The sequence below is a fragment of the Agelaius tricolor genome, unplaced genomic scaffold, assembly GCF_023055355.1.
Source record: "Agelaius tricolor isolate 1412-34295 unplaced genomic scaffold, bAgeTri1.0.p SCAF_2, whole genome shotgun sequence".
Lineage (NCBI taxonomy): Eukaryota > Metazoa > Chordata > Aves > Passeriformes > Icteridae > Agelaius > Agelaius tricolor.
This window is the reverse complement of record NW_027269262.1, coordinates 70,976,808-71,003,487: the sequence shown is the minus strand read 5'-3', so window position 1 is coordinate 71,003,487 and position 26,680 is coordinate 70,976,808. Positions and strand designations below refer to the sequence as shown.

Genomic DNA, 26,680 nt, shown 5'->3' with positions numbered 1-26,680 from the left:
CAAGATGTCTTACCCCAACATTTCTGTGTTGCTATGAAATGCTCCCTGTTCTAGCAGTAAATAACCTGCTTATGCAATTTTTATTTCTCAGTGAAAACACCAGCAAAAGGAGACCAAGATATACAGGGGTTCTATTAAACAAATTATTTTGATATTTTTTAATTTCATGTCATGAAAAGTTATATAATCATTGGTAGAGTATTAGAAGTAGACTACTAAGCAACATCCACATCAGGTATGACTACATGTCACACTTGTTTAGTTTTAGATCAATATGCGATTCATCTCAGTTCTTGATGCAGAAGCTGCATCACATATACCCCACATACACAGTCTGAAAGTAAAGGACAGGATTTTTTTTCCCCTTGTATTCTGATCCTAGTAAACTTGCTTTTCTTATAAACTTATTTTATAGCTTAGAGCATGGTTTTTCTATTTCTATTTTTCTTGTTTTCTTACATGATTGGTTTGCCTTTATTTGTTTAGGATTTTTTTGGTTGGGATAGTTTAATGCTTTTGGCTTTAGTTTGGATTCTTCTCTTTTGATATTATAAGTCTACAGTGTAGGAGACTGTATCTTAGTTGTCTAGTCTTCCTTTAGAAGGAGATAAATAAGCAGGTCTAGGAAAAAAATCATCTCTTTCCATGCAAGAGATGAAATTTAGATTCTCTAAGTGTTGTTTCTTTCTAGTTAGTTTAAGGAACTGACAGATGACTTAAGAAGCTTGCTCTGAAGTGCCTAAATGACTGGTTCTTTCCAACAAGGTGAAATCACCTGGTCCCTTGGTCTGGGGTTTCTTTTTTTCCTGTTGTTTTATGAAATTTTTCATTCTTTTTAATGTAAAAAGGCCACTAGTTCTATTGAAAACAACATTGATAATGTTTTTAGGTTGCTTTCCTTCTGGACTTTCAATTGAGTCTTAATGATGATGATGATTTCTAGTTTGGACATCTTAACATGTAAAGTTCAATATCAGGCAAAACTTCCAATTTAATTTTGAAGTTTTGGAAATTGCCCATGTAAGTGAATGATTCTCCTTTTTTTTTTTTCTCCTCACAAAACAGCATCCAAAAGGGATGTAGATATCAGTTCTTAGCCATGACAAATGTGCTAGTTCATTCAGACCTTACAAAATGCGGTAAAATGCAACAGGTTGATAAATGTTAAGTTTAGCTTGAAGGTATCTCCCTTGGCCCTCTTTATAGTCAAGGGAAAGGGCTTCGAGGGGATCATTCAGAGAACCTAAACTAAGCTTAGTTTTCTGTTCTGAATTGCCCATTGGAATCTTCTGCCTCCCTCTACCCTGACTGTAGTGGGGAGCTGGGAGAGCAGATTCTCAGGTGTGACTCGGAGTGTCTGAATATCCCCAGGTAAGCACACAGGGGGCTCCAAGGCTCTGGAAGCATTATGGGCCTTGTACACCCATTGAGGGGTGTGTTGGGAATTAAGGTTCTTGTCCCATATCTGAGAGAGGGAGTGAACCACAGGCTATTTTGTTTGCATCTTTAAAAGCAGTATCACACTGTAGCATGTCAGATGGAGTAAAATCTGTTAATTCTAGGGTGAAATATACTAGATTTCATTTTTATTTTAAGATACAGAATGATAGGGGTTTGCATGCGTGTGTTATTCAGTTTTCTAATTCTAATTTTTTTCTGCATACTCTGAATTTCAGGTAGGAGTTTTCAAATATACATACACACACTCGTTATGTGACAGATCAGATTTTATTGCTGTTGAATGCAGCAAAAATATATTTATTGAATTGAATGACTTTTATCTTGATATGATCTTTATGTAGTCTTAATAATGTTAGCCATAGTATTTATTGATTTTTAATAGGTAAACATGATTTACTAAAATACCCTTATATAGGTACCTCAAAGTAAAAGAAAAAATATAATCCCTGTATATTTCTGATGTCATTTGGTAGTAAAATAGAAATTAAATTATTTTAAACTGGTAGGGATAACAGGGTGAATGCAACATAAGGCTCAATGTGCAAAATGGTCCAGAAAATCACTCTCTTTGTTAGCAATACTGAAATTTAATGTACCTTTGACAGCATCAGTTTTATGTTCAAGTTTAATTTTGTAGTGAATTTGACAACAAAGATTTTGCTTGTGACTAACCCTTTCATCACTTTTATTGTACAGGTTTATGAAACCCTGAGTCATAAACTTTCGGTGATGCTTCCTTGTAGTTAATTTTAAACAAGCTTACAGAAGGAAATTCAGCATTTCCCCCTTCTTAATTCTTTTGTTTTGGGAAGGCACTCTGTATAGAGTGCAACACAGTCAATCATTGGGTGATTTGGTATTTTGGGGGCAGGGATTTTTTGTTTGCTTGGCGGTTTTCTGGTTTTGTTTATTTGTTTGTTTTTTACTATTTTAGTGAATTATTTTTAAGGAACATGAACATGCTGGAACTTGAGTCTTTACTTTCTGAACTGGATTGTAGGTTTTCTTAAAACACTTCTCTCTGGGGTTAATATGGACATTTGTGGGATAGTATTCCTCTATAAAGGCTTATAGGTATGCAGCTCATTTTGGCAGAATTGCATGAGTCATTTTTAGATGGACTTGGAGCATCTAGACTCTGCATATCAGGTTACTGTTTGTGAGTCAGCAAAAATGAGTTGCTGATGACCTGTCATTTGCCAAAGACAGCAGATGTCAATACCTGTGGTTCCCAGAGGCATCCTGTGCTTGTGGAGGCATGGTGCTTCCTCCCTGCTCCCACTGAGGGATCTCCCAGCTGGATCCTGCAGTGGCCTGAGCTGCAGGACCACACCTCACCCTCTCAGTGCTCATAAGGGGCAGGGTTTGATCAGTCAGGTACAGCCCCAACCAATATTGATGGCCTTAAGATTCCATGGTGAGTGCCTGAGGTGTCTGTGCACCAAAGCGATTCATCTTGCAGAACTCCAATTACTGTAAGGTAAGTAATTATTCTCTCTTTTGTTCTTCTTTTTTTCTCTCTTCCCATGGTTAATCCTACAAACAGGCAAACTGATTAAGTCTCTATGTGTGCTTTAAAGGGCTTATCTGAAAAAATGATGGCTGCAAAAGTTATCTGTAAAACCAAATTTTGAATTGGCTTCTTTTAGCCTTTAGTTTTAAAAATGAACTACCAAAAAGTCTGCCTCTTCCTGTGAAATTTTATGGATCTCCCTTATCTGCAGTGACTAAATGATGAGTAGATAAATGAAATTTTTATTGCATACACAGGTGGAAGAGCTGAGTATGCTTTCAAATGTCCAGAGCTGTTGCATAATATCTGGTGATTCACAGAAGAGTAAAGATAATAGTTTTTAAAAGATTTCAGTCTCCTTTTGAGGTTTTAAATTCTATGGTCATCTTACTTTTTTTTTTATATAATGCTTTGAAATAAGTGACTCAGAACCTTAATTATTGTAGATATTTCTTCTCTTTTGGTGTCTGCCCTTTGGAAAATAAATAAAAATCAGACTGCTTATGTATTACTGTATATTTTCTTCTGATGATATTTATTTTCACTGACTTTCTCTAAGAATTCTTCTGTTTGTACAGGGCACTGAATTCTCTCAGAAAGCCATCTCTGATTAGATTCTTCTGTTGTTGCTTGATCATTTAATTACATTTCTTAAGCACAGCCACAAATGTAAACTGAGACACATCACTTTTATGGTTTATTCAGTAGACCGCATTGCATATTTTGAATTTGTTAGCTATGTCCTGTTATTAAAAGAGTCTGTAAAGGAACATGTCTTTGTGATACTAGTGTGCAGTTACATTTTATATATTCAGTGACCCAATATTTTGTAGCATTTCGTATGAGCCATAAGAGAGAATGAACAAAGACTAAATGCATGAGTCATTATTTGCTGAAAGGATTTTTTATTCGCATTTTTATTGTGCCTCTCAGAGTGAACATGTTTTTTGTTTTGCAGGGATTAAAGGTTTTTCTAGTGAATATCAGAATAAATGTGCAGTTCTCTCCTTTTGCTGTTCTTTCAACTGGAAAGTACAATGCAGCCCCAGCATGTACTCTCCAGTATGAAAAGTATGGAGTTTTAGAGAATATTTAGAGACTAAATACAATGGTGATTTTTAGAAGCTGTCTCTATCTGGAAAAAATCCTAACCCTTTAAAGGTTCAAAAAATACATGCATTAGCAGAACAGAAAATCACCTTGACACTAAGTCAGTTGCTTTATATAATTATCTCATTGTATAATTAATACTGGGGAAAGATAGGTTAAACTAGTTAAATACTTTATGCCAGAGGGATGGAAATTTTAATAATGTATTAATGCATTTATCGTAAAAAATAATCTTGGTTCTGAGTGCTAGAAAAATATAATTTACTAGTATTTTGGTATATTTTCTATTCTAAGCTGATAATAAAAATGGTCCAACCTCATTGTTTTGGAAGCGAGGGATGCTATGGATTTAAAAAGATGTGATGTGTAGAAACCTCAAGTTAATGTATTCACTGAAGTATGATTTTCAAGAGAGAAAATACATGTAAAAATCTCCAAGGCTTTCTTACTCTGAGGAGCATCCTTCAGGGGCATATTGAACCTTGATAATTGAGAAATTTCCATACAAATGTCTTTGGAAAAGTGACAAATGTAGGTGCAATACTCCAAAGTAGATAAGGAAGCATCTCTCCCTCTCACATTTTTGATCCAGCAGTCATTTTATATCTTGTATAATGTCCCCCCTTAGATCCTGAGAAGAAAAACAGCTGCAGTTTTAACTATAACAGCATAACATGTTTAATTTTACTGTCCTTTGTTTCAAAATGTTTTAGAAGCACTGGTAAATTGTTTTCTATTTCAGAAGTAATGTAATCTGGGATTTAGGAAAAAAGATTTGAATTATAAAGACATTTACTTGCTGCATTTGGTTTTGTGTTCACTATGAAAACATAACAGAAATATCTCTTTTACTCTGTTTTATCTGATCAGAGTGTGGTAAAATAGCAGTATTATGATTTATGTAAAAGCATAAATCTTAATCTATATAAAGTGGTCCAGAGAGTTCATAAACATGCATTTATTCAATGTTTTGATGTTAGCTGTTTAAGCCCTGAAAACTGGTTTACAGTGAAACCAAACTGTCTGATGAAATTGTCAACACTCTGCTGGTTAAAAGATTTGAAACTTTATTAAACTTATAGCATGATTGCCTATTGCCTCAGCCAGCTTTCATCATCCTGACAGAGCTCTGGACATCTTTTAAAAATTGACATTATCTGTTCTTTGTGCCTGGAATTGCAATTAAAGTTATGTCTACTTGGACATCTCTGTCTTTCTAAAATCAGGCTTCCCACCAATACTTACTTTTAGCCACTTACAATAAAGGCTGAGGTTATCCAAATAGATTTTTTTTTCCCCTGATATTGTGCTTTTCATCAGAAAATCTAACCTAGTATGAGATTTTTTTTAATGGATTATTTTTCCAGATTTAGAGGGTTTGGACTCTTTAGAGGATGCCACGTTTTTGTTAATAGTGATATCAGCAGGAGATGATCACACATGACAAATGTCAGATTAAGCTTTGTTAAAATGCATAATTTTGAATTTCAACCAATACTTTTATTTTTTGTCTTATTTTTATCTCAACAAAAAGAAGGAGAAAATGAATATTTTTAGTAAAATCAAGTACAATAAACCATCCAATGATATATGGAATAATTATTTCCTGTTGTCAGTCCTCCTTTTTTAAAAATCCTGTTTTAAATATTGTTGAAATATCTTGAATTCTCTGGATATGACTGACTAAGTGGACTTGATTTCATAACTTACATTTTAAATAGGCTTTGAAACTTACTGGCTGCTGATAGTTATCCTGACTGAATAAATTTTGTGTTATTAACCACCACTACAATATGTGTGACAGGAACATCAGCTTTCAAGGAATAGGTGACTAATTCTTCAAAGATGAGACAATGCATGTTCTGCAGTTACAGAAAATTGTTAGTGATCCTAGAGTAGTTTTTACTCTTTAGTACAATAAAGTCTTAAAAAATGTTTGTTAAAACAGTAGTCCGGATAGAAGAAAAATTTTTGTTTCAACCAGTCACTATTAAGATAAATTTTTTATACTGAATGTTCACACAAAGAATGTTTAGATTTATTAATTTTTTTCTATATTAAAGTTTCTTTGAGAGAAAAAGATGGTCAATAGTAAGGACTTATTATTTTAAGGAACATGTATTTAAACAGTTTTTCACTTAGATTTCTGATGTTCAGAGTGCTATTTAGCTGAGTGTTATGGACCAGCTATAAAGAGGTTTTAAATCCCCTACAGCAATTCTACTGAGATAAAAGTAATAAGAGGAAAATAGTTTTTCTGGTGAAGATTATCTGTCTTAAAGTAATGGTTTTGGGAAAAGTCAAGAAATATGGACTGAGATGTTAGGCATTTTTGAGAATCTCAGACTGCTTGCTGTAGTAAATTTGTTGATATCAGAACCACCAAATAGGCCTCCAAAAGTAATAAAGAGAATGCCATTTACAGCAGGTGCAGATTATGGTGCACATGCTCTTTGGCTTCTCTTCCTATTTCTTTTTCTACAGCCTCCTGTTTGAAGTTGTGCAGATGTATTCTTCCCTCTTTGTTCTTTCTCTCCATTTCTTCTTGTGCTGAAGGCATTGAGGAGTAATCTATGGTCTCATTCTGACAGCAGAGTAGCTTGTGAAGATTGAGTCATATATCCTTATACTTTACATTTTCCATCTAAATTCCAAATAAAGGTTTTATATTTGCCATGGACTTTCTTCTTTTTGATCCATTACTAAAGTAATAAATTCAGAAGAATGAAGTGTTACTTCCAATCAGAATATGTGTGTGTTGATGTTCTATGCATCTTGGTTTCTATACGAGAGAGTATGGGCAATGAACATTGAAACTTCCTCATACAGTTGCAGCATTGGAGGCTTTGCTTAAGTGTTGTGATTTCACCTAAATTGTGTTCATGGCTAGGCGCCACTCTGCACAATATTGAATAGGAATAGTGAAGATAGCATGTTAAATAATTTTAGCTGTAAAAGTAATTGTTAGAAATTGGAGAGTAATTGTACAATTATTCCTTGGTGTACTAGTTACTGTAAGATAATCAGAGAGGTCACCTCAAACCAAGAATTCTGGGAGTTTTCTAATTTAAATTGCTGATTTTAATCTTTCTATTTGCTTATTATCCACTTCTTATATGAATGTGTTTCAGTTTTATCCCCCATGATGATCTTGAATCATTGCTTGAAAAAAGCCTGCATAGTCCTGTTCATATGAGGAGATACCATTCAATCCAATGCCTGGTTTTTTGTTGCCTACCTCAGAAAGGGGTGTCATAAAAGATGACCCAGAAAGACAGTATGATTTGTCAGAAAAATGGTCTGAAGAGAGATGCTTAAAAAATATATTTTGTTGGAAGGCCTGATTTGCAAATAGGTTCTCTGATGGAAGAGATCTGATTCACTGCACTGCATCTGAAACCTCATTTTTTACCCCTTCATAAAAAATGGTGTGAGATCGTAGAGGTCCTGGATCCCTTGTGTTGGTAATGTTGTGGTTTAACCAAGGTCACAAGATACTTTTGATGGCAAAGAACAAGAATACATGGAAGGCTAACTAAAATATGATAAGTGTGTCTATATAAAGTGGATTTCTTTTAATTTTCTCTTTTGCCACCTGGCATTATGTGCCTCAGTATGCCAGTGAACTACTGGACATAAAAAGAATTGGAAAGTTTAAAAAATGCATGAGCAGAAAACAAGTTTTGCAATAGAATGTGTGTTCAGGTTGTGTTGCTGGAAGAAACCTATATTTGGGTCTTGGGCACCAAAACAAATGAACTTCTGTGTTAGAATATTTGGAGTATTTATGTCTTGGTGTGCTATATGAAATTAGCATAATTATTGTTAGACAGCAGGTAGCTTGACAGCAGAGGGGATCAGGAAAGGAAATCAAGTCTGTCTTGAAGCTCCCTTTAATAGTCAACGAGCTTAAGAAAGAAGTCCATGGGATTAATTGTGGCTTGATCTTTGGATGTAATATATATTAAAAACCCCCTCTTAAGCTGGTGCTTGAGCTTGGTCATGGAATCAGGCTACACCACTGCTTTTTCACATGTCCTCATCAAATTTACCTGTTGTTGTTCACTTCTGAAGGCTGTTCATGTGAGCATTTCTGTTGGGATTCCTAGTGCTTATATGCTTATCCTAACTTTACTCATGCAGTTGTTCCTATTTTTTATGAGATAATTGCCAGAGAGACATTTTCAGGCACCTGCAAGCTTGCCATAAACAATGAAATATGGAGACTTGTACTCCTTCTTGTTAAACTCTAACATGGAGATTTACTGAAAATTAGAGTTTGTGAGTATATATCATAAGGCCCTTTGGGATCTTGAATTCTTAATCTTGGCCACTCCCATATTTTTTAAGAGAAAAAAGGGTTGTTTTTTTGTGTGTGTGTGCTTTGTTTGCCCTTTTTCTTTTAAGGTGAGGAGTAAATTATTGTCATCTTGTTGCTAGTTTAAGGCTGATTAGGACATAAGTTTCTCAGTTAACTCCCTACTTTCCTTTGAATTGATAGACAAGAAGGTGCCATTGGGAAGAAACACTGTCCCATTCCAGACCAGAAGATTCTTTGGGGCAATATCCATTCCAAGTAGGAAGAATAAGGGACAAATCATTCCTAATCATACAAAGCCTAACAAAATTATATTTGAAAACTTGGGAGTGGGAATGATAAGGAACATTTGAAAGCAGGGATATTTCTGAGCATGTCTTTACGTAACTAAATAAAAAAGAGTATCATGATTTGTTCCTGCACAGGTACTTAGCCTGTACTTACACTGAGAAAATTATAGCTCCTGTAGAATGTACAACACTCCTTCTTGTTTCTAACTGGCATTGTTATTACAGAGGATGAAATGACAGAAACCTATCAAATTAGATCAAATTAGAAATATCCTGGTTTGCATTTTATTTTGTGCCTGTCTTTCAAGGCACTGGTTTTTTGGGTTTTTTTTTTGATTTCTGTAGGCAGTATTTGAAAAGCTGTAATCTCAATTTACAGTTCTTGTTCTTTTTTTCCAAATCACTATTAATGACAATTTCATTATCTTTTTGAGTACAACTTCCTTAGATTAAGAATTTACCTTAATGAGATCCTTTGCCCATTGTACCAACTGGTGATCAATACTGATTGCAAGACATAAACCTTCCATATAAAATAATTAATGCAAGCATTTTATTCCACTTCACTGAAATGCTTATGCCTATGTTTGTTTGTAGCTTCCCTGTATTTTTAAAATAATAGCAGTTCCCAGTGCAGGTTCTGGCAGGATTTACAGGCCCCTGTGGTAGTCCCTCTGTTTATACATAATTTGCGTAAAATGCCAGTCATCCAATTGTCTTTATTAAAATCTTTCATGATTTTATTTTTTGTGATAAATAGATCCATTATCTTTGATAATCAAAACCAAAATCTTCCAGCTTCTTGTACAAGTTAAAGGCTCTTTTTTAAATTCAGAGTTTTTGAACAAAACGTTACCATTTGCAGACAGTGAGACAACATGGCCCTTCTAATGTTAGGTTGACCTGACCTGAAAATGTTGAGAAAGAGAGAAAACAGAATTTTGCATTAAGTTGAATTAGGATGAATTACATAATTGCCAACTTTTGCCAGTCTTGCAAAGTCCTCAGGTATTTTGCTGTACTAGCCTGTGGATCTCAATCTTTAATGATTCTTGACAAACATTGTTCATAGTGTCTGGTAAAATGTTGAATCTCTTGGCTATGAAAGAGTTTTTCATGTTAAGTTTCTCTCATGCAGAAATGCGTGTTATTCCTAATGACTTTAGAAGTTTGACTTTTTTTTCATATTTCAGTGTAAAAACTTTCCACTTGACATTACCTTAATGTTGAAGCAGAGTAAGTGAATCTGCCTTGGCACTTGTCTCTGGAAGTCTCTGGGTATGTTGCACTGGGAGGAACTATCCCAACTAATGCTGGTGCAGTGTAACTTTGTTGTATGTAATTAACGGTCTAGTGGAACAGACATCACAAGGCACAAGAGCAAGTGCAGAATAAACAATCAGCAAGGCAGGGCATTCTTACATCATAGAACATAAATAAAGTTCTTCCTCTTAGCTTAAAGGAATTAGGAAGAGAAAATATGTCATAATATTTCTCTAGTTTTGAAAAAAAAATTGTGTTTTAATATTGTATTTTTCTAACATTGAATAGAAAATGCTTCTGTATCAATAATGTCAGCTTTTACCCTTCACTCTATTGATCAGCAACTGCACCTGAGATCTTCACTCACAGACAGTTTCTAATGTGTTATTGAAGATATTGAAACTAGTCAAAAAAAGCAAAAAGGGGCCAAAGAAGTGATGTCCACAGCCACTACCCCAGTGATATATTTCAGTCCACTTTTCACAAAAACCTGACCTTAGAAAACCTCTTCTTTTCTATTAGGTATTGATGATAATTCTCTTAAGAATTTCCCTGTATTTTAAGTGTTTTTTATATACTGCAAGAACATTCTAACATGGCTATAATTATTCACTTCCTTTTCTTCTCTGCCTCTCCCTCCAACCTCTACTCCAAATTTCTATGTATTTATGAATCAAACTCAATTCCAACAGAGTAGTGTTGGTTTTTCTCACCTTGCTACAAGACTTGAAGTAGGGAAATGGCCAGCTAGTGGAAATGTAATAGTTCTTCAGGTTGTGCTTTTAATAGCATATCATCCATATAATCATCCAAAATAATTGAATCCATTGTTTTGGGATATATCTCTCTAATGATAACGGTAAATGAGCTTGGTGCCATTGTAAGGCCAAATATAAGGATTTTAATTTGATTTTTTATTCCTTCTCAGCAAAGTTTCATTCATATCCAGCATTAATCTCATTTCTGTAAAAGTATCCAGGAAGAAGGAAATCAAACTACTTGATCATGGTTTCTCTTCTCTCTTTTTTATATATGAATCTAATAATATTGTAACTATTTTGTGTTAGTTCACCTCAATATGCATTTCAAAATTATTATATACCATGAAATATTCTGTGCTAATTGTAAAAGTCAGATCTGCCAACTATCCATTTTTACCATTTAAATTACAGTAACTGAATTACTGAAACTTGATTGTGATTTTCTGCTCTGTCAACTTAAGCATCTTGAATAATTTTTATAGCCTGGCTCCCCAGCCTGTTATCCAGTTGATCTCATTTTTGAAAAGTGCTTCAGTGAGCAAACATTTAACCTTTCATGCTCGGGTCAACAATGAAAGTTTAGCTTAAAACATACTCCTGGTCCCCAAAATCTGATAATAACAGTAATTCTGTAATTGATGGAAAAAGTGGCCAATGTTATGTCAAAAATCTGCTAATAGCACAGCCTGAACTTCAGTTGGAATTTCATCATTTGACTTTGTAGGATCCTGCTGGAAACAAGTTTATTGGGTAAAGCAGATAATGTTGGTGACAGGAACTGTAAAACTTGAATGAGTTGGGCTGTTTATATACACATGAAGTTACAAAATGTGCATTCATTTCTCCTGTGGAATATAAAAAGCTGTCATCTTATTTTAGAAGTAAAACTAGAGTAACTAAGTCTACCTTGATTGCAGTAGAATGTAGAATACATCTGTGGACTTGTTTATGTTACAAGATGAAGTTTATTTTAGTTGTTTAATTTTAAATTGCCTTAGATTTCCACACAATTTTCTTGGAAGAAACATAGTCAACATTTCAGTGACTTTCATTCAGTGCTATGTTGTTGCTAGTAGTTCTATAAAGACTACTCAGTATTGTTTTGCTTCGTGCTAGAAGTGGTTGCTATTTTCCTCGATGTGGTCTGTACTGTTGTCATGTTAACTGAGTGCTACCTTTTTGTATGGAAGTTGCTAAGATGCCAGGTTACCCTTTTCACTTCCAAGTGTTCACTTCCACACACTTTCTAGAGTACTTCGTGATTTTCCATATGGATTTTTGCAAACATCCATGAATATATTTTCTTTTAAGAAAGCTTTGTATTGAGCCTCTTTAGGGAAGGCTTGCTCTAGTGCAGACATCTCTAAGAGATGATAAGAGAATAAAAGGGGAGGAATATCCTGAGCTGGTCTCAGCACTGCAGAAAAACAAAGTAATGCTGGTAGAAATACCTACATCAGAGATCTGAACTGAGTATCTAAGGATGGCTCTTTGACCTGTTGATGTTTCAAAAACCAGGCTGTTATTATCCACTGTGAGGTTGTTACTACATGGTAGTGTGGTGGGAAATTTTTCAGATAGTGTCTCTGAAAACCCAGCAGTGCAGATAATGATTTCCATCCTTACCTCTTGCCTGAGGGGCTCTGAACTGAAGGAGCTCTGTCTAGGCAGCCATAACCATTTGATCCTGAACATTTTGGTGCATAACAGCTGTGGATTGTGAGCCCACTGCTTAAAGTACTGTGGAGAAAGTTCTTTTGCTTAAAAAGCATTGTAAAATCATGTCCTACCAACTCATAACGCAGGTGCTATAGTTTTTACAGAAATACAACTTAATTTCATCTAAACTTGTGGTCTGCTTCTATGATAGACTTAGGTGCTACTTTAAAATACCGACATTTAATCTCATCTCAGCAGTATGTTGAGAATTACAATTGAACCAGAAATTTAAAGTTTTATGTACCAAGGTAATTTCCAAGAGTTATTTAATGCACTTGTCTCATTCCATAATGGTCCAGCTGATGTTCCCTAGCAGGAACACATTTACCCTGACATCTTGGTCTTGGAGAAGCTGGTGCAGACAGCCCATCATTCACTGATGAGCCACCAGTGATCTAATTCACAAGATTTAATAACGGGTCTTTACCTCCCATAACTGAGGCAACTGGACATTTTCACAGCGGTTATTTTATGCTTGCTCTTTTATGGAGGCATCAAAACTGCTCAGTATGATCTATTTCATCTCTTCCAGACTGAAGTATGAATCACAGAGATATTTTAAGACTTATGTTCATTGTATGATATCACATTTATATTGTAATTGTGGACACAATGAAGATAGAGAGAAAAAACAGAATAGGTACTGACTCAAGTTCATTAGTAAAGTTAGAGTTCTAAAAGTTCAACAGTCCAAAGTAGCCTCCAGATGTTATTAGGGAAAACAATTCTCAAGTGACAGTTCATGTCACTGATATTTTCTTAGTTTGGTCATTATTGAAATAACTTTATTTTTTATGTAATGGTAATAATGCCCACATTATAATGGAGTGTTTATTTGAAAGAAAATTCTCCCTGTCATCAAACTTAAAGGTTTCCTTTGAAGAACCAGGATACTTCCAGCTGCTGGTAAAAGCACCTGCTGAACAATCCTTGTGATAAGAAACTGAAACACTTAAAAAAGATTAGACTCAAAATTAGATGAAATGATGTATAGATTAAGTCTATTATAATATATTCTCTGTGATGGCTGAGCAAATAAACTTTGATGGCAGAATGCTTTCCTTGGAATCTGAACTCACTTTTATTGAGGTGAAGAAAATCTAGGTTTCTGCTAAGTCTTTAGTTTTTCCATGTCATGCTACTTTATCATGGCTTAAATATATTGCAGTCAGATATGGTTGGTGCTTTATATTAAACATAATGTATTCATAAGCTAGTTTGCATAGGTAGAAAATGCTGTTGAAAACTGTACAAAAATGTGTTTATAATCTATTTAAGGCAAATGAAGATACGCATTTGCTTTCTATTATTTTCACATTTTCAACATATTTTGAATGTGAGTTTTTACAACTGTTTTTGGAAATAATTAGTCCATTGATTTTCACTGTTTTTTTTAACTGTGTAAGAAAAAACGTTTTCAGTTTTACAGTATGGGCAACACATCAGACTGAAATAGATGCCACAACTATTTTAGCCTAATAGTTGAAAATTATGCCAAAATTTGACTTCTTACTAAAACTAAAACTTCAAATTAAAGTATGATAATACATAACTTTACTGGAGACCTAGAACATAAAGAAAATGCTGGAACTAGTATCACAAAATATGAAATACTGGACCTGCTGAATTTTAAAAACAGTTTAAATGAAGTGTCCTGACCAGCATGTACATTTGTAGGCAATAGTACTGTAGCAAGGCACTAATCAGCTAAGTACCATAATCCTCCTTATAGGGTAAATTCTTACTTGACCTCCAGCTATATACAGCACATGGTAACAGCATTAAACTATAACACTCCCCTCATGCTCTCAATAGCTTCCCATTGGGTCAGCTCTCTGACTTGAATTGCTGTTGTTGCAGATACTAAACTTTATTTTTTTCCTAGATGCCTTATATTTTATAAGTGCATTTTGGGGGCAGGGAAGGGTTTGCAAAATACATGCCTAAAAATTGTGTCTCGAAATGAAGAGACTGTTTGTGTGATTTCACTGAACCTAGAGGATTAAATGAAAGCGCTAGCGAGAGCAGAAATTGATGTATTCTCATGAACCCGAGGCTTCCAACTACCCAGATGTGCAGTGGCTGATCAAAAGGTAAAGCAGGGAAGAAAGATGCAGAATGTGTTGTGTGAAAACCATGTCTATGCTCAGCATTTCTTGCTCTTCTGGGGAGATGATTAGGGAGATTTTTTTTACTTTTAGTAAAAAAATCAATGGAAGTACTGAAAAACTTTTTCTTGTGCTTCAGATATATGCAAATATTATCTTTAAAAAAATCTTTTGCTACTCTATAACTTAGTTTCTTAAATTGTATTCTATTTTCTGTGATAAAAATAATTCTTGAAACATATTTATTTTAATAAAAATAGTATATATAGAATTTTGAAATGTTCTTTTATTTTATATTATTTGTACTTTTTAGTAACAGTTCAGTATTATATTTACTCATTCTTATGTTAGTGTTTTTTGTGACCTACTATTCTTTTAACACCCTGTGTTTTAAAGTAATTTAAATCCTGCTGTTAGACAGATGTTAATTGATTCCACCCTTCTGCAAATGGTTTTGGTAGTGTTGGTACTGATGCAGATAACAAGAATGCCCATTCCTACCAATTATATTCTTGAAAACAATCTAATCAATTTGCTCTTTAGTATAGTTTTTATTATTATCTTTTTTGAGACAAAATTTTTACTGAAAGAAAAGGTGCAATATTGCTTGTTTCTCTATTAAGTGGAAATAATTAGCAAAATATTAATTTTGAAAATGTTCAGAAGTAGAAAGAATGAAAAATCTTGGCATGTTTAACCTATTTTTAAGAGGTAAGCATTCTTCAATATATCTGAAAGAACACTCAGTAAAATACAATTGCTTTATTTCTCAGCTTGCAGTTCTCTAAAATCATATTATATGATTTAAGGGCTACTGAATACTCAGGCAAAATAAAGGAGGACAAAATAATTTCTAATAATCCAGTTTTCCTATCTGTGTTGTTTTTTATTTAAAGAAAAAAAAGTGAAACAAATGTATTGCCTAAAAATTTGTAAATTAGCAATTGATACTTAAATCACCTCTTTTGTTCAGCAGTTTTTTCCATGTTGTAACTCTTTTCCTCACACAAATTGAAAGTAGCTCTGCTGCAATTCTGAATTTTTGCTGAATTGCTTGTATAGAATAAAAATGTATTATTTCATATGTCTGTGCAATCATGTCAAGTTCAAAGCAAAATTGTTATCAGTAGTGACTTTAATTATATTAACATTTTGTTACTACAGATTTCCTTTCATTCTGTTGATACAAGCCTGCAGACAGTGAATTCTTATTTTCAGATAAAATCTAATAGAGATCAACATCCGCTCTACCAATCTCATGCTTCAGGAAATTTATTGAATTGTAAACTTAATTCATATTCATTGTAAGCTTGATTCATATTCTTCGGAGATATTTAGCTGGAATGTATTCTAATGTTTTTAAGTATGGTTTCTATAAGGTAAAATTCCAAGGCATGGCTGAAATGAGGAATGAAATATTATCTCACATGAGCTTTATCTAGTGGATTCCTTAGATGTGAGAGTGTTAGATGTACTTCAGAATAATTTTTTGAAACCATATTGGTCAAATGCAATAAACACCTTTTCTATTTATCAAAGTAAGCTGTTTAAATTAATGAACTTGTGAATTGTGCACTGGTTGCCTACATTCTTCATTTTTTTGAGGGGTGAGAAACTAAGAAAGGGGAACTTATAAATCATAAGTTTAATCTAGTATAAAACTGGACAGCATAGAGTAACTGTAAAGAGAGATCGTGGTGAAAACTGGAACTGCTTTGAAGTCAAAAAAATACCTCTTTTTTCAATAAGGGAGCCATAGCTGCTTTGAAGAATGTGCAAAATTAATTCTCCTGCACAGTATGACTCAGCAGAGGCAGAAGTTATGAGGAGAATGAAGAGTTAAATCATTACCAGACAGCCTCTTAAAACCGCTGCCAAAAAATTTGGAGATTTTTCAGTCTGGCAAAGGAAGTCTGTGGAGATGGTTTCCTAAATGAGAGAGTAGAACCCTCCCTGTGAAAGGCTGGCAGACTCTAAAGCTGCACAGCAAGTTTTCTGGGTTCATTGCACTCATGGGGCTTTGGGTGCAAGGTCCAGAGAGTGCCCAGCTCAGCTCCTGGCAGCCTGGGAACTGTGTGACAAGTGCTTTATCTGCTCCCTGTCACTGCTGTTTTAAAATAAGTGTCCTGACCTTTGAATTCAACACATAGAAATACAAAATTTCAAATAGTAGGACTATTCTTAAATGATCACTCAGGGACCAACAAATGCACTTTCCAGGACAGAAACTGTACAGTAAAGGAGAAATGAAGCTGTGTTCAGGGTATTTGATGAGGTCTCTAACAAGGAGCTCTTGTATCTTATCTGTATCTTGAATGGCTTTTGTCAAAAAGTTCTGGTGGCAAATGTCAATTTTTTACCTTCTCTGAGTTATTCTTTCATGTACTGAAAGGATCACATTTTGAGTTAAGCAAAATTACAATATATGCAGGAGAGATATTTTCAGTTTTAATTTTCCATTCAACTTTATTCCTTGATAATTTATAGGAAAGAGAGAACAAAATTTGAAAGTATTGTCTAGTAAATTATAATTAGGTCTTACAAGTAGATGGCCAGTATTAATTTCCAAGTAGCTGATGGCTCAGGCCCACTCAGAGCATTATTTAATGACCCAAATTATAATTTTTTAATTCACCCAAAGCTTCTGATAAATAATACTCTTCAAGTAAATGCAATAAGCTTGCTTCAGGTGGTCAAATACAACTTCAGAATGATATCTTCATGAAGGTTTTTCTCCAGTTCAAATGTGTATTTTGTTAGTCTGAGGAAAAGATTATTAGCAGGAGGGTCTGATATCTAGTTTTGACAGTGATATAAATACTTTACACATTACAATGTTTTTTAATGTCTCTGACTTCTGAAATGTGATGGAGACTTAATTTTTAAAATATCCTTTTCTACAATATATTTGGGTCAATTTTCTAAAAAACTAAATCAAAGAAGTAGAGTTTTTCTCTTTAAGGCAGAATCCAAGTGAATGTCAAAGAGTTTCAAGATATTTAGTTCCATTATGGAAATCACAGCCATCAAAGTTGAATAGCTGTCTTATATTCTTCTATGTTATATTTTAAGCACTTGAGTTCTATTGTGATGTGGGGGAGTTGAATAATTTAACTTTATGAGCAGGAGTACAGATTACAGTCAAGCTATTTGCTTTTCCATAATATTAGTGATATCTGTAGTGCACTTCAAATAAGGTTTCCATCAGTGTAGGGTTATGGGTTGTGTATTAAAAGACCAAATGTCATGTATTGATAAATTACAATAAAAATAAATACACAGTAATAAGTAGGAAAAATAAGTTTCATATTCTGTATCTGAAAAAAAAAAACCATTTATAGAATGTGCCTGACAAAGAGATTTTTGCAGTTTTTAAACCATAATAGAGATTTTTTTTTTATGGTTGTTTCAAACAAGTAGCAATCACAATGGCCTGGAGGATTTTTCAGAAAAGGTGTGATAACCTTTTCAGAAAAGGTGGTAATCCTTCTGACAAGAGATATATAGTGCTTAGTTCAGCTGGCAGCTGGAGGGTGCATATCACACCCTTAAAGTTCACTTAGCTTTTAAGGTTCCAGGGAAGTCCTGGGAAGACAGGAGTAGTCATTTTCCATAGTGTATCCAGCTGGGGGTACTTGATGAAAGGGTTTTATTAAGGTATCCTTAAGGTAGTTAATGGTGAGAAATGGCTTAGACAGATGAAGGTGAGTGAGAATTAGCTAGTGATCTAAAAATAGCAGCAGATTTTTAATATTAGGGACAGGCCATAAGTTTTCATCAGTACTAGTTGCCTCCTACTGTGATTTCATAACTCTGATTTAAAATGTATAGCATTCATTCTACAACTCTGTATATAGCAGGTATTTTTAGAATTAAAAATTTGTTGAATATTAAAGGGAGGCAATTTGTGCTGTGATGATCAGTAGAGAATGACAGACTTTAGTACTAAGGGTCTGGTGACTGTGGGGCAGGATGAGCCCTCTCCTGGCAGAAGGTTTCTGGCTGATCAGGTGTACAGTACAGTTAATTTATTTCTGATGGACAGGACTACAGCTTCTGGTTAGTTCAGTAACTTCAGTAGTGAGGTAAACTGACTTCAACAGGAATGAAATTAATTAGAAAGGGGGCTTGATGGTGTCAGTCAACATAGGCCAGGAATTCAATTAGTTACTTTTTTCTATTAGGCTGCTTTCTCTGAAGAAAACCACTATATTTGCAGGTAAGTCCTTTTTCTTGCATGTGCCCTAGTAGTTGCCACACACAGGCCAGCCATGCAAAGCTTTTTCCTTCATTAAAGGTTAGAGTAGATTGAGGACCCAGCTGCTCTTCACATTACTGTCTGCCATAGATGGTTTCCTATTTTTATATCTTAAATGGAGGGAGGAAAATTACTGTTTGTAGTAAATGTAGCACATGAGGTTAGAGAATGTTTGTAGAAGTGGTATAAAAATATAATGCTAAATCAGCACATTATCCTCTCATTATCATAGTCAATGCTAGAAAAAAGAGGCATACTTTTTAGTAAGTCTTGTGCCAGTTCATCTGATGATGTCTTTCCTTAATAGAAATACATTTTCCTCAGCAGCAAGTCTACAACAATATTTTTACTTGTACAGAAATCCATGTCTTTTATCCCCCTCAGCCTCCCCCCCATGACATTATAGCTGTAATGCCATCAGAAGAGGATTGTATCCATATGAGGCTGCTGTGACATAGAGTGATATATTTATTTATTTTTATGTATATATACACATGTGCATGTTTTGTGTATGTTTATATAACCTTCTATTTGTAGCTAAACCAGTTCTTACTGCTGTGTTGTTTGTATTGCTGTAGATACAAGTGTGTAGATGTTTAATACTGAAGCATGTGTACACTCAGGCTGCTCCAAGGCACACATGAGATTTGTCAAACTAGAATCTGTATGGCTTTGTGTGTTACACTGTTCATCATGGAGCTGATCCTACAAACCACATGTTCTAGAGAGTTTTAATGCTTTGGAGGATCAAATTGATGTGAACAATGTGGCTCTGAAGACACATGAAGGTTATATAGACTGAGTATAGACAGTATGAATATTGGCAGTATAGTATGTGTACATTTCATGTGTACATGTATTTGTCTCAAATTTGCAATGAGATTCACATGGATTAATGCCTGTATCTGATCAATGCAGATTTTTCCTCTATGAGGGACAAAACTGGGGAGATGAAGTTATGCACACTTTTGCTATAGCCATGACAGAAATTTTCAGGAATTGAGTAATTTTCTATTGGAACAACTTATTTTGGGATGTGGCAAAATTTTTCATTGTCTCAAGTATTTAAGTGAAAAATATTTATCTTCCTGAAAGCATTTCTGCATCTAATCTCTGTTGTCCTAATGAAGCTTCTATATCTTTGCAAACTGTCTGCATTCGGGTAGTTCTGTTGTTCTAATTGTCCCTTCCTGTTGGCCATTCTGGTTTTAGCCTTCTGAAACTCTGTTCATGTTACATTAGAATGATTCAAGTTGAGTCCCCAGTAGCAGAGTCTGTAGAGATTTTGTAAAACATACAGAGGTTATAATTTCTGCTGGTACTAACACACCACTGTAGCAACACAGATGGGACATCTTAGCTTCACTGTAAGCAAATAGGCATCTGCATGATGCTTACAGAACTTGTCATGCTTCACACAAAGAGTTTCATTTTTGCAAGATTTAATTAGTTTTCTCATTTTTACATGCCATTGCAAAGCTAAAGTACTTTACTATTTACAAGGCAATACTGGGTCCAAATCTTTCAAGCACAGTACCTAAAACAGTACAGGATGCCAGTTTGCCAGACACCCCACAGGCCATGCACACTCTGCACTGACAGTTGTTGTTTTTCCTTGTTGTGCAGAGACTGCATTTCCTTCCTGGCTGTGAAAATAATGTTTTCTCTCCTATCAGATAGACAGAGGCAGCACTTCGAAACTCTTTCCCTCCACAACAAAAAAATGTGGTTTGTTTTCTGAGTTCAGGACTTCTGAGTTCATCTGATTTAGAAAAGTGCTGCCATTGAATCTTTGTTTTCTGCCCTTGGCACAAATTATAGTTTTGTGGTAACTGAAATGTGTGTTTTTGAGCAATAACAGCTGCTAAAAGAGTAAACTAACTGAATGATCCTTCTAGCCCTAATTTTCATGGTGATTAAAAAACTCCATTAAAGAGAAGTATATGGTCAAGTTATATTGCTGTAAAATGATTACAAAGGATTATAAAATTTTGGTACTTGTAAAGCAGTCATGACTACAAAGTAGCCTAAGTGTTTGCATTCTATATTTTATAAAGTCACATCAGCATTTTTCCTTCGAAGCTGTTTTTTATTCAAACTATGCACTGTAAGCAGATTTATAGCATGGCATCCTTTCTTTAATTTGGTACAGAAAATGTGAGAGCATATTCACAAAAAATGCAATGAACGTATTTTTTTTTCCATCAGCTGGTCATTTTATCTTTTAACTAGCATTAACTGTATATTTGTGCTACATAAAATATTGACAGGATTCTCTTTCTGCTTTCTTGCCATGATTATTTAGGAAAAGAAGCCCTTCAATATCAAGAGAACAGAGCAGAAGATACGACCAAAGGGACGAGAGAGACGAATACTCACAGTATGCTACATCAGACAGTGCGATGCCCAGGTCACCATCAGATTATTCAGATAGGCGGTCACAGCGTGGGCCCCAGTTGTACGAAGAACCTGAACTGGGTGATTATAGAGATTCCAACAGAAGGAGCCGCAGGCGTTCCAAGGAGTATCCGGTAGAAGAAGAAGATGCGCAAAGCAGGGAAGAATATGAGAGGCAAAGGAGGGAAGAGGAATACCAGGCACGATACCGGAGTGATCCTAATTTGGCTCGTTATCCAGTCAAGCCACAGCCATATGAGGAACAAATGCGTATCCATGCTGAAGTGTCCCGCGCGCGTCATGAACGCAGGCATAGCGATGTCTCACTGGCAAATACAGAGCTGGAAGATTCTCGGATGTCCATGCTCAGGATGGAACGGCCATCAAGACAAAGATCAGTGTCTGAGCGCAGGGCCGCCATGGAAAACCAACGTTCATACTCTATGGAAAGAACTCGAGAGGCTCAGGGACCAAGTCCCAATCGTCAGAGGACCACAAATCATAGCCCTCCTACACCTAGGAGGAGTCCAATTCCTCTGGAAAGACCAGACATGAGGCGCTCTGATTCTTTAAGGAAACAGCACCATTTGGATCCCAGTTCTGCTGTTCGGAAAACAAAGCGTGAAAAGATGGAGACCATGTTACGGAATGATTCACTCAGCTCGGACCAGTCTGAATCCGTCAGACCTCCACCACCAAAGCCCCATAAAACGAAAAAAGGAGGTAAAATGCGCCAGGTTTCATTAAGTAGCTCAGAAGAAGAATTGGCATCCACTCCAGAATATACAAGTTGTGATGATGTAGAGATTGAAAGTGAAAGTGTTAGTGAAAAAGGTAAGATTTCTAATTTTTTGATTAGTTCACTATATAGATTTGATTTGGTTTCTATTACTTTGGACATTTAGCTATTTAAAATGGTTGCAACCACACATCTACAGCCCTTCACAGATGACTCAACTTTGTTGTGATGGGAATTGGGATGTTTTTTTCTGATTTTGTGTTTCATTTACATAAATGTGATGATTTATGTGGAAAAGAACATCACAGCTCCTATAAGTATTTGGATTAGTTAAAGGAAAAAACATGCCTACTGAAAAACCTATCAATGAAATCTGCAAAATATCTAAAGCTGGGCTGTCATATAAGGCCACGGTTTCATGTTCTTTAATACCAGATTTGCGTGCTCCTGGATCACAATGAGTGCATATTTGATCTGGATCAAGTGTGGGCGCATGACCGCGTTTTTGTTGAATTAACTGGAGCACATGATACAGCCCTTATGCCGGTTTCACGCTGTCTGCTGCAGGTTAAAGAATGTCTGATCTGCAAAAAGATCTGTGTATATAAGGTTAACCCACTGAAGTTTTGAGACAAATTTAAAATGACTGATGCTGTTTACACCAATGGAGGTTTCTTTTTCTTGTGGTGCTATGATGAATTTTGATTTTAGTGCTTTTTAGAAATAGTTTTGGAATGACTTTCAGAAAGAAAACTAAGATTGATTGAAATTACTTCCCAGCCTATAAAAGGATAATTTCTAATTAAATATGAAAGTATTGGAGACCATGAATTTAAACTCAATCAAATGAATATTATGAGTTCACTTACCTTCATTTATGTTGTTTTAAGCTTTTTTTGAGTTATTATTCTTATACCAGTGAACCTTTGTTACTTCCCCTAAATGGTTATCTGCTGTTGTGGATTGTGAATAGAAAATTTACTACTATTTATTTTATTATTATTAATATTGTTATCAAGTTGGTTCTGAAGCAAGTAATTAACTTGAGTAAGTGAAATAACTCTGAATTTTCATATGTCAATATCCACAACCATGGTCTGATAAGTAAGGAGCAAGATTGTGTAGAATGGAAGGAAATTTCACTACGTCAAAGTAGACAGTTGCATGTACGTATGTGAAACAACTGTGCTGAAACCTTGACCCCCTTAGTCTTCCTGATGAGTAGAAAAAACTTATACCAACTTTATGGTGTTCATGATTTTGCTCTTAGAAGCAACCTTGAGAAAGATAGGACCAATCAATACAGGGGAAGTAGTAACAAAATGTTTATTTGATGCCATTCAGCGCAGGAAATGTATTATACAAGATAATATAGACAATATATTTTTGTACACATAACAAAGCATATACATTTAGGATTATAAAAGCACAGAATCATTTAGGTTGGAAAAGATCTTCAAGATTATTGATTTCCACTAATTTAGCACTTCCATGGCTTCTAACACATCAATAACCCTTGTGTCTGCTGCTGCACGGCTCTCTATCCCCTACCTCCATGGAGACAGCAGAATGAAGGACCCCACTAGCACAATGTCTCTCAGACACTGGAAGGGTGCTGCCTAGTTTATCTGTAACAAGTCTGGTTTCATGCCTTTCCCCTTCAGACCTAGTTTAAGGCTCTGTCGATGAACCCTGCTAATGCCTGAGAAAAATCCTTTTCCTTTTGAGATAGGTGACCCCCATTTGTCATCAGCAGGCGTGGTGTCATATAAACTGTAAACATGATCAAAAACCCACAGAATTCTGCTGGTGACACCAGGCTCAGACTCCAATATTGGTCTGCTGGGTCCCTCTCTTCCCTCCTCATTTCCTGCAACTGGGAGAATAGAGGAGAAGCCCACTTGTACTTCTGGTTCCTTAACCTGTCATCCTAAAGCATTGATGTCTCTCTTTGATTGCTCTTGGATTTCTTCTTGCCACTTTTCTGCCCACCTGAACAATCCATAACTGCTGAAGGCCTTGCTAGGATAGGAACCTTTCCCTTCACAGCTGGGTCTCAGGGATCCACTGGACTTTGACAAGAAGTGGGTCTCGTCTGCATATTGGGCCTTCTGCTCCTTTCAGATGAGAGTTTAGAACATCCTCTACAATTCTAACAATTCTAGGTTCTCTGTAATAAATTCTAGGTTCTTTGTCATCTTACAAAACTTACAGCTTTCACTTAAATAATTTTGCATTTTAGGTGTCAAAGACAACATTCTTACTGATAACAGTAGTTAATAATAATGACAATGTTATGTCTGTCCTGATTCCTGAAGGAGTGAATGAAGCTAAATATTTGTTATACAAATTAACTTAAAAAGCTTGCAAAGATTTTGCAGGGGAAAAACATTCTGTACTATGCTTTGTTCATCTTGATTGAATTAGTGTAAGCACTTTGTAATGACATACAGAGTATAACTGTGTCAAAGTGGCCTAGTGGTGGCCTGCAGCTGAAACTGATGTGGAGAAAACCTTGGTTTTTCATAAAGGAGAAGAGCAACTGCTTGAACTGGGGCAGGATGTGACTGCTTTGACTGTGTCTGCTCCCAGCCTGTGCTGGGGATCCTGGGCTGGGGGAAGTGACCATGCATAGCACAGGAAGTCATTCCAGCAGTAACTCCTGTACCTGGAACCAGAGCCAGCTGTGCCAGGCTCAGCAGCCCACGTCACATAATCAAATAATATCCTCAGACCCTCCTACTTCTCCCCTGCTCTTTAACCACTGGAGTGGCATTTTTTGCAAAGAGGGACAGGGACTCCTGTGCAAGAAATGTGGACCTGGCAGCATTGACATGAAGGGCTGGGATGGTGTTTGGTGGGATGAGATATGCTAAGACCATGGTCAGGACCTGACACTGACAGGTGAGTTATTCTTTAGAAGCTCAGGAAACAACGCATGAGAACAGTGCTAAATGGACATAGCTGAAATTACAAATGTGTTTACCTGAAACTTATGTTGTGCCAGAATTAGACATATTTTTCAGAGTGAATTTTGTGCAGGTCTTCACAGACATTGAAACTCTCTTTAGTGACGTAACCGAGCACCAATTTAATAGATGGCCTCTGCCTTTATCTGTGAATAGGATGAACAATTCTTTCTTATTGTGTTATTCAAATTTTTCTGAAACTAATAATATTTTCTCCACATTATGTAAGAAACCCTTCTTCACTCTTGCTGTGAATACCAGACTCTGTAACTGCAAAGATGTCTCAATTTACAACACTTATTGCCAGTCCTGAGATCAGTGTAGCAGACAGTTCAAAGCTGTATCTCCATGACAGGACCTCCTGGCTGTCTTAGGAAATACACTTTGGAGTTAAAAAAGAAGTTGCCTATATGTTTTGGACCAAAATATTAGGTATATTGCTATTTTCCCTAATAATGAAAGATCAAAATTGCTTAAAATGTTAGAGAAAAACAATTAATGAAATGCCAATGTTTTTATGAAATTGTGAATTTTAAATGGCTGTAAAATAGCTCCTTCATCACTAAACCCAGGGATTATAATGAGATTATAAATGTTCTAGACTGTTCAAATCACCAATTCTTTCCCAAAAACATCTCAGTTTACATGGTGCAGTTTGAAGGCGCTGAGAAATGGGGGTAATAAAAAGAGAACATTTGTGATGGTATTGTAGCAGAGTTAACTATGTCACCTACAGAGGTCCAAATAAAGCTGTATTTTGTGGTGTGCAAGTCAGGCCAACCTTTCTACATTGATTGTCCAATTTAAGTGTCTTCTATTGCGAGGGACAGTTAGAGTACTTTTTTACCTTCATGTTCAGTTAGATGTTTCTCAGTGCAATTCTAAGGAGGAGGCCTTAAGGGGAGGTTTGAAAGGGCCCCCATAATTTGCTAGCCAGCATGAAGCAGATGTGAAGCCGAGTGGCTAATTCTGTGTGTCCACAGGCTTTACAGGTAAATTTAGAAAATCAAACAGTACCACTGCCCATGTGTTCCTTATGGCAATACTGTCACACCTGCAGTCTGCCAAAGGACCAATATGAAGAGACTCAGGAAAGCTTGTGATTCCTGGGGTTGTTTTACCCCCACTCAGAGCAAAGGCATGAGAGAGGTGACCTGCGCTGAAGCTGGGGTTCTGTCTGCATCTTCCCCAAACACTTGAGGGTCTTAAAAACAAGTCTTTACAAATCTCTCAAGCTCTAGGGATTCAGCAAGAGACAATCTCTACATGGAAGAAGAGAATTCATTCAAGGAAATCTAGGTGTGTGATAGTTCTAAATATTGCCCTAATTTGTTCAAAATAGAAAGTAGGACATAGTAGATCTCCAATGATGGTAAACAGTTCAGGCATACATGCAAACCATGCTCCCAGCACTTTTCAGAGCACCCTGTGAGAGGTATCTGTTTGCACAAATGGTGGCTGACATCTAATGTGGGTGGAATCTGTGGTGGGAAAGTGAAATGTGTTTGCGTTTTGTCAGTTCTTAAATTTAGTGTTTGCTTTCACTCTTATTTTATTAAAACACGATAGCTAGTTAGTTTTTATTGTCAAAGAAACTCATATACATAGAAAGATAGAAACCTTTAGGTTGGAAGAGATCTTTGGGATAAAGTCCTACTGTTAACTTAAGAATGACAATGTCACCACTAAACCAGTGTCACATCCATGCCTTTTAAATACCTTCAAGGCTGCCCAAGGGACTAGGGAATCAACTCGTCCCCTGGGCAGCCTGTTC

The 26,680-nt window shown here is 35.7% G+C and overlaps 1 protein-coding gene across 50 annotated transcripts in view; it reads left to right on the top strand.

Moving 5' to 3' along the window:
• Nucleotides 1-26,680, top strand: part of RIMS2 (regulating synaptic membrane exocytosis 2) — a 445,153-nt gene that overhangs the window by 168,344 nt on the left and 250,129 nt on the right. For all 50 annotated transcript variants that reach the window (XM_071421429.1, XM_071421423.1, XM_071421444.1 and 47 more), the window contains one exon: nt 21,107-22,032. In XM_071421429.1, coding sequence (XP_071277530.1) covers nt 21,107-22,032 — 926 coding nt within the window. The remainder of the gene's footprint in view (nt 1-21,106; nt 22,033-26,680) is intronic.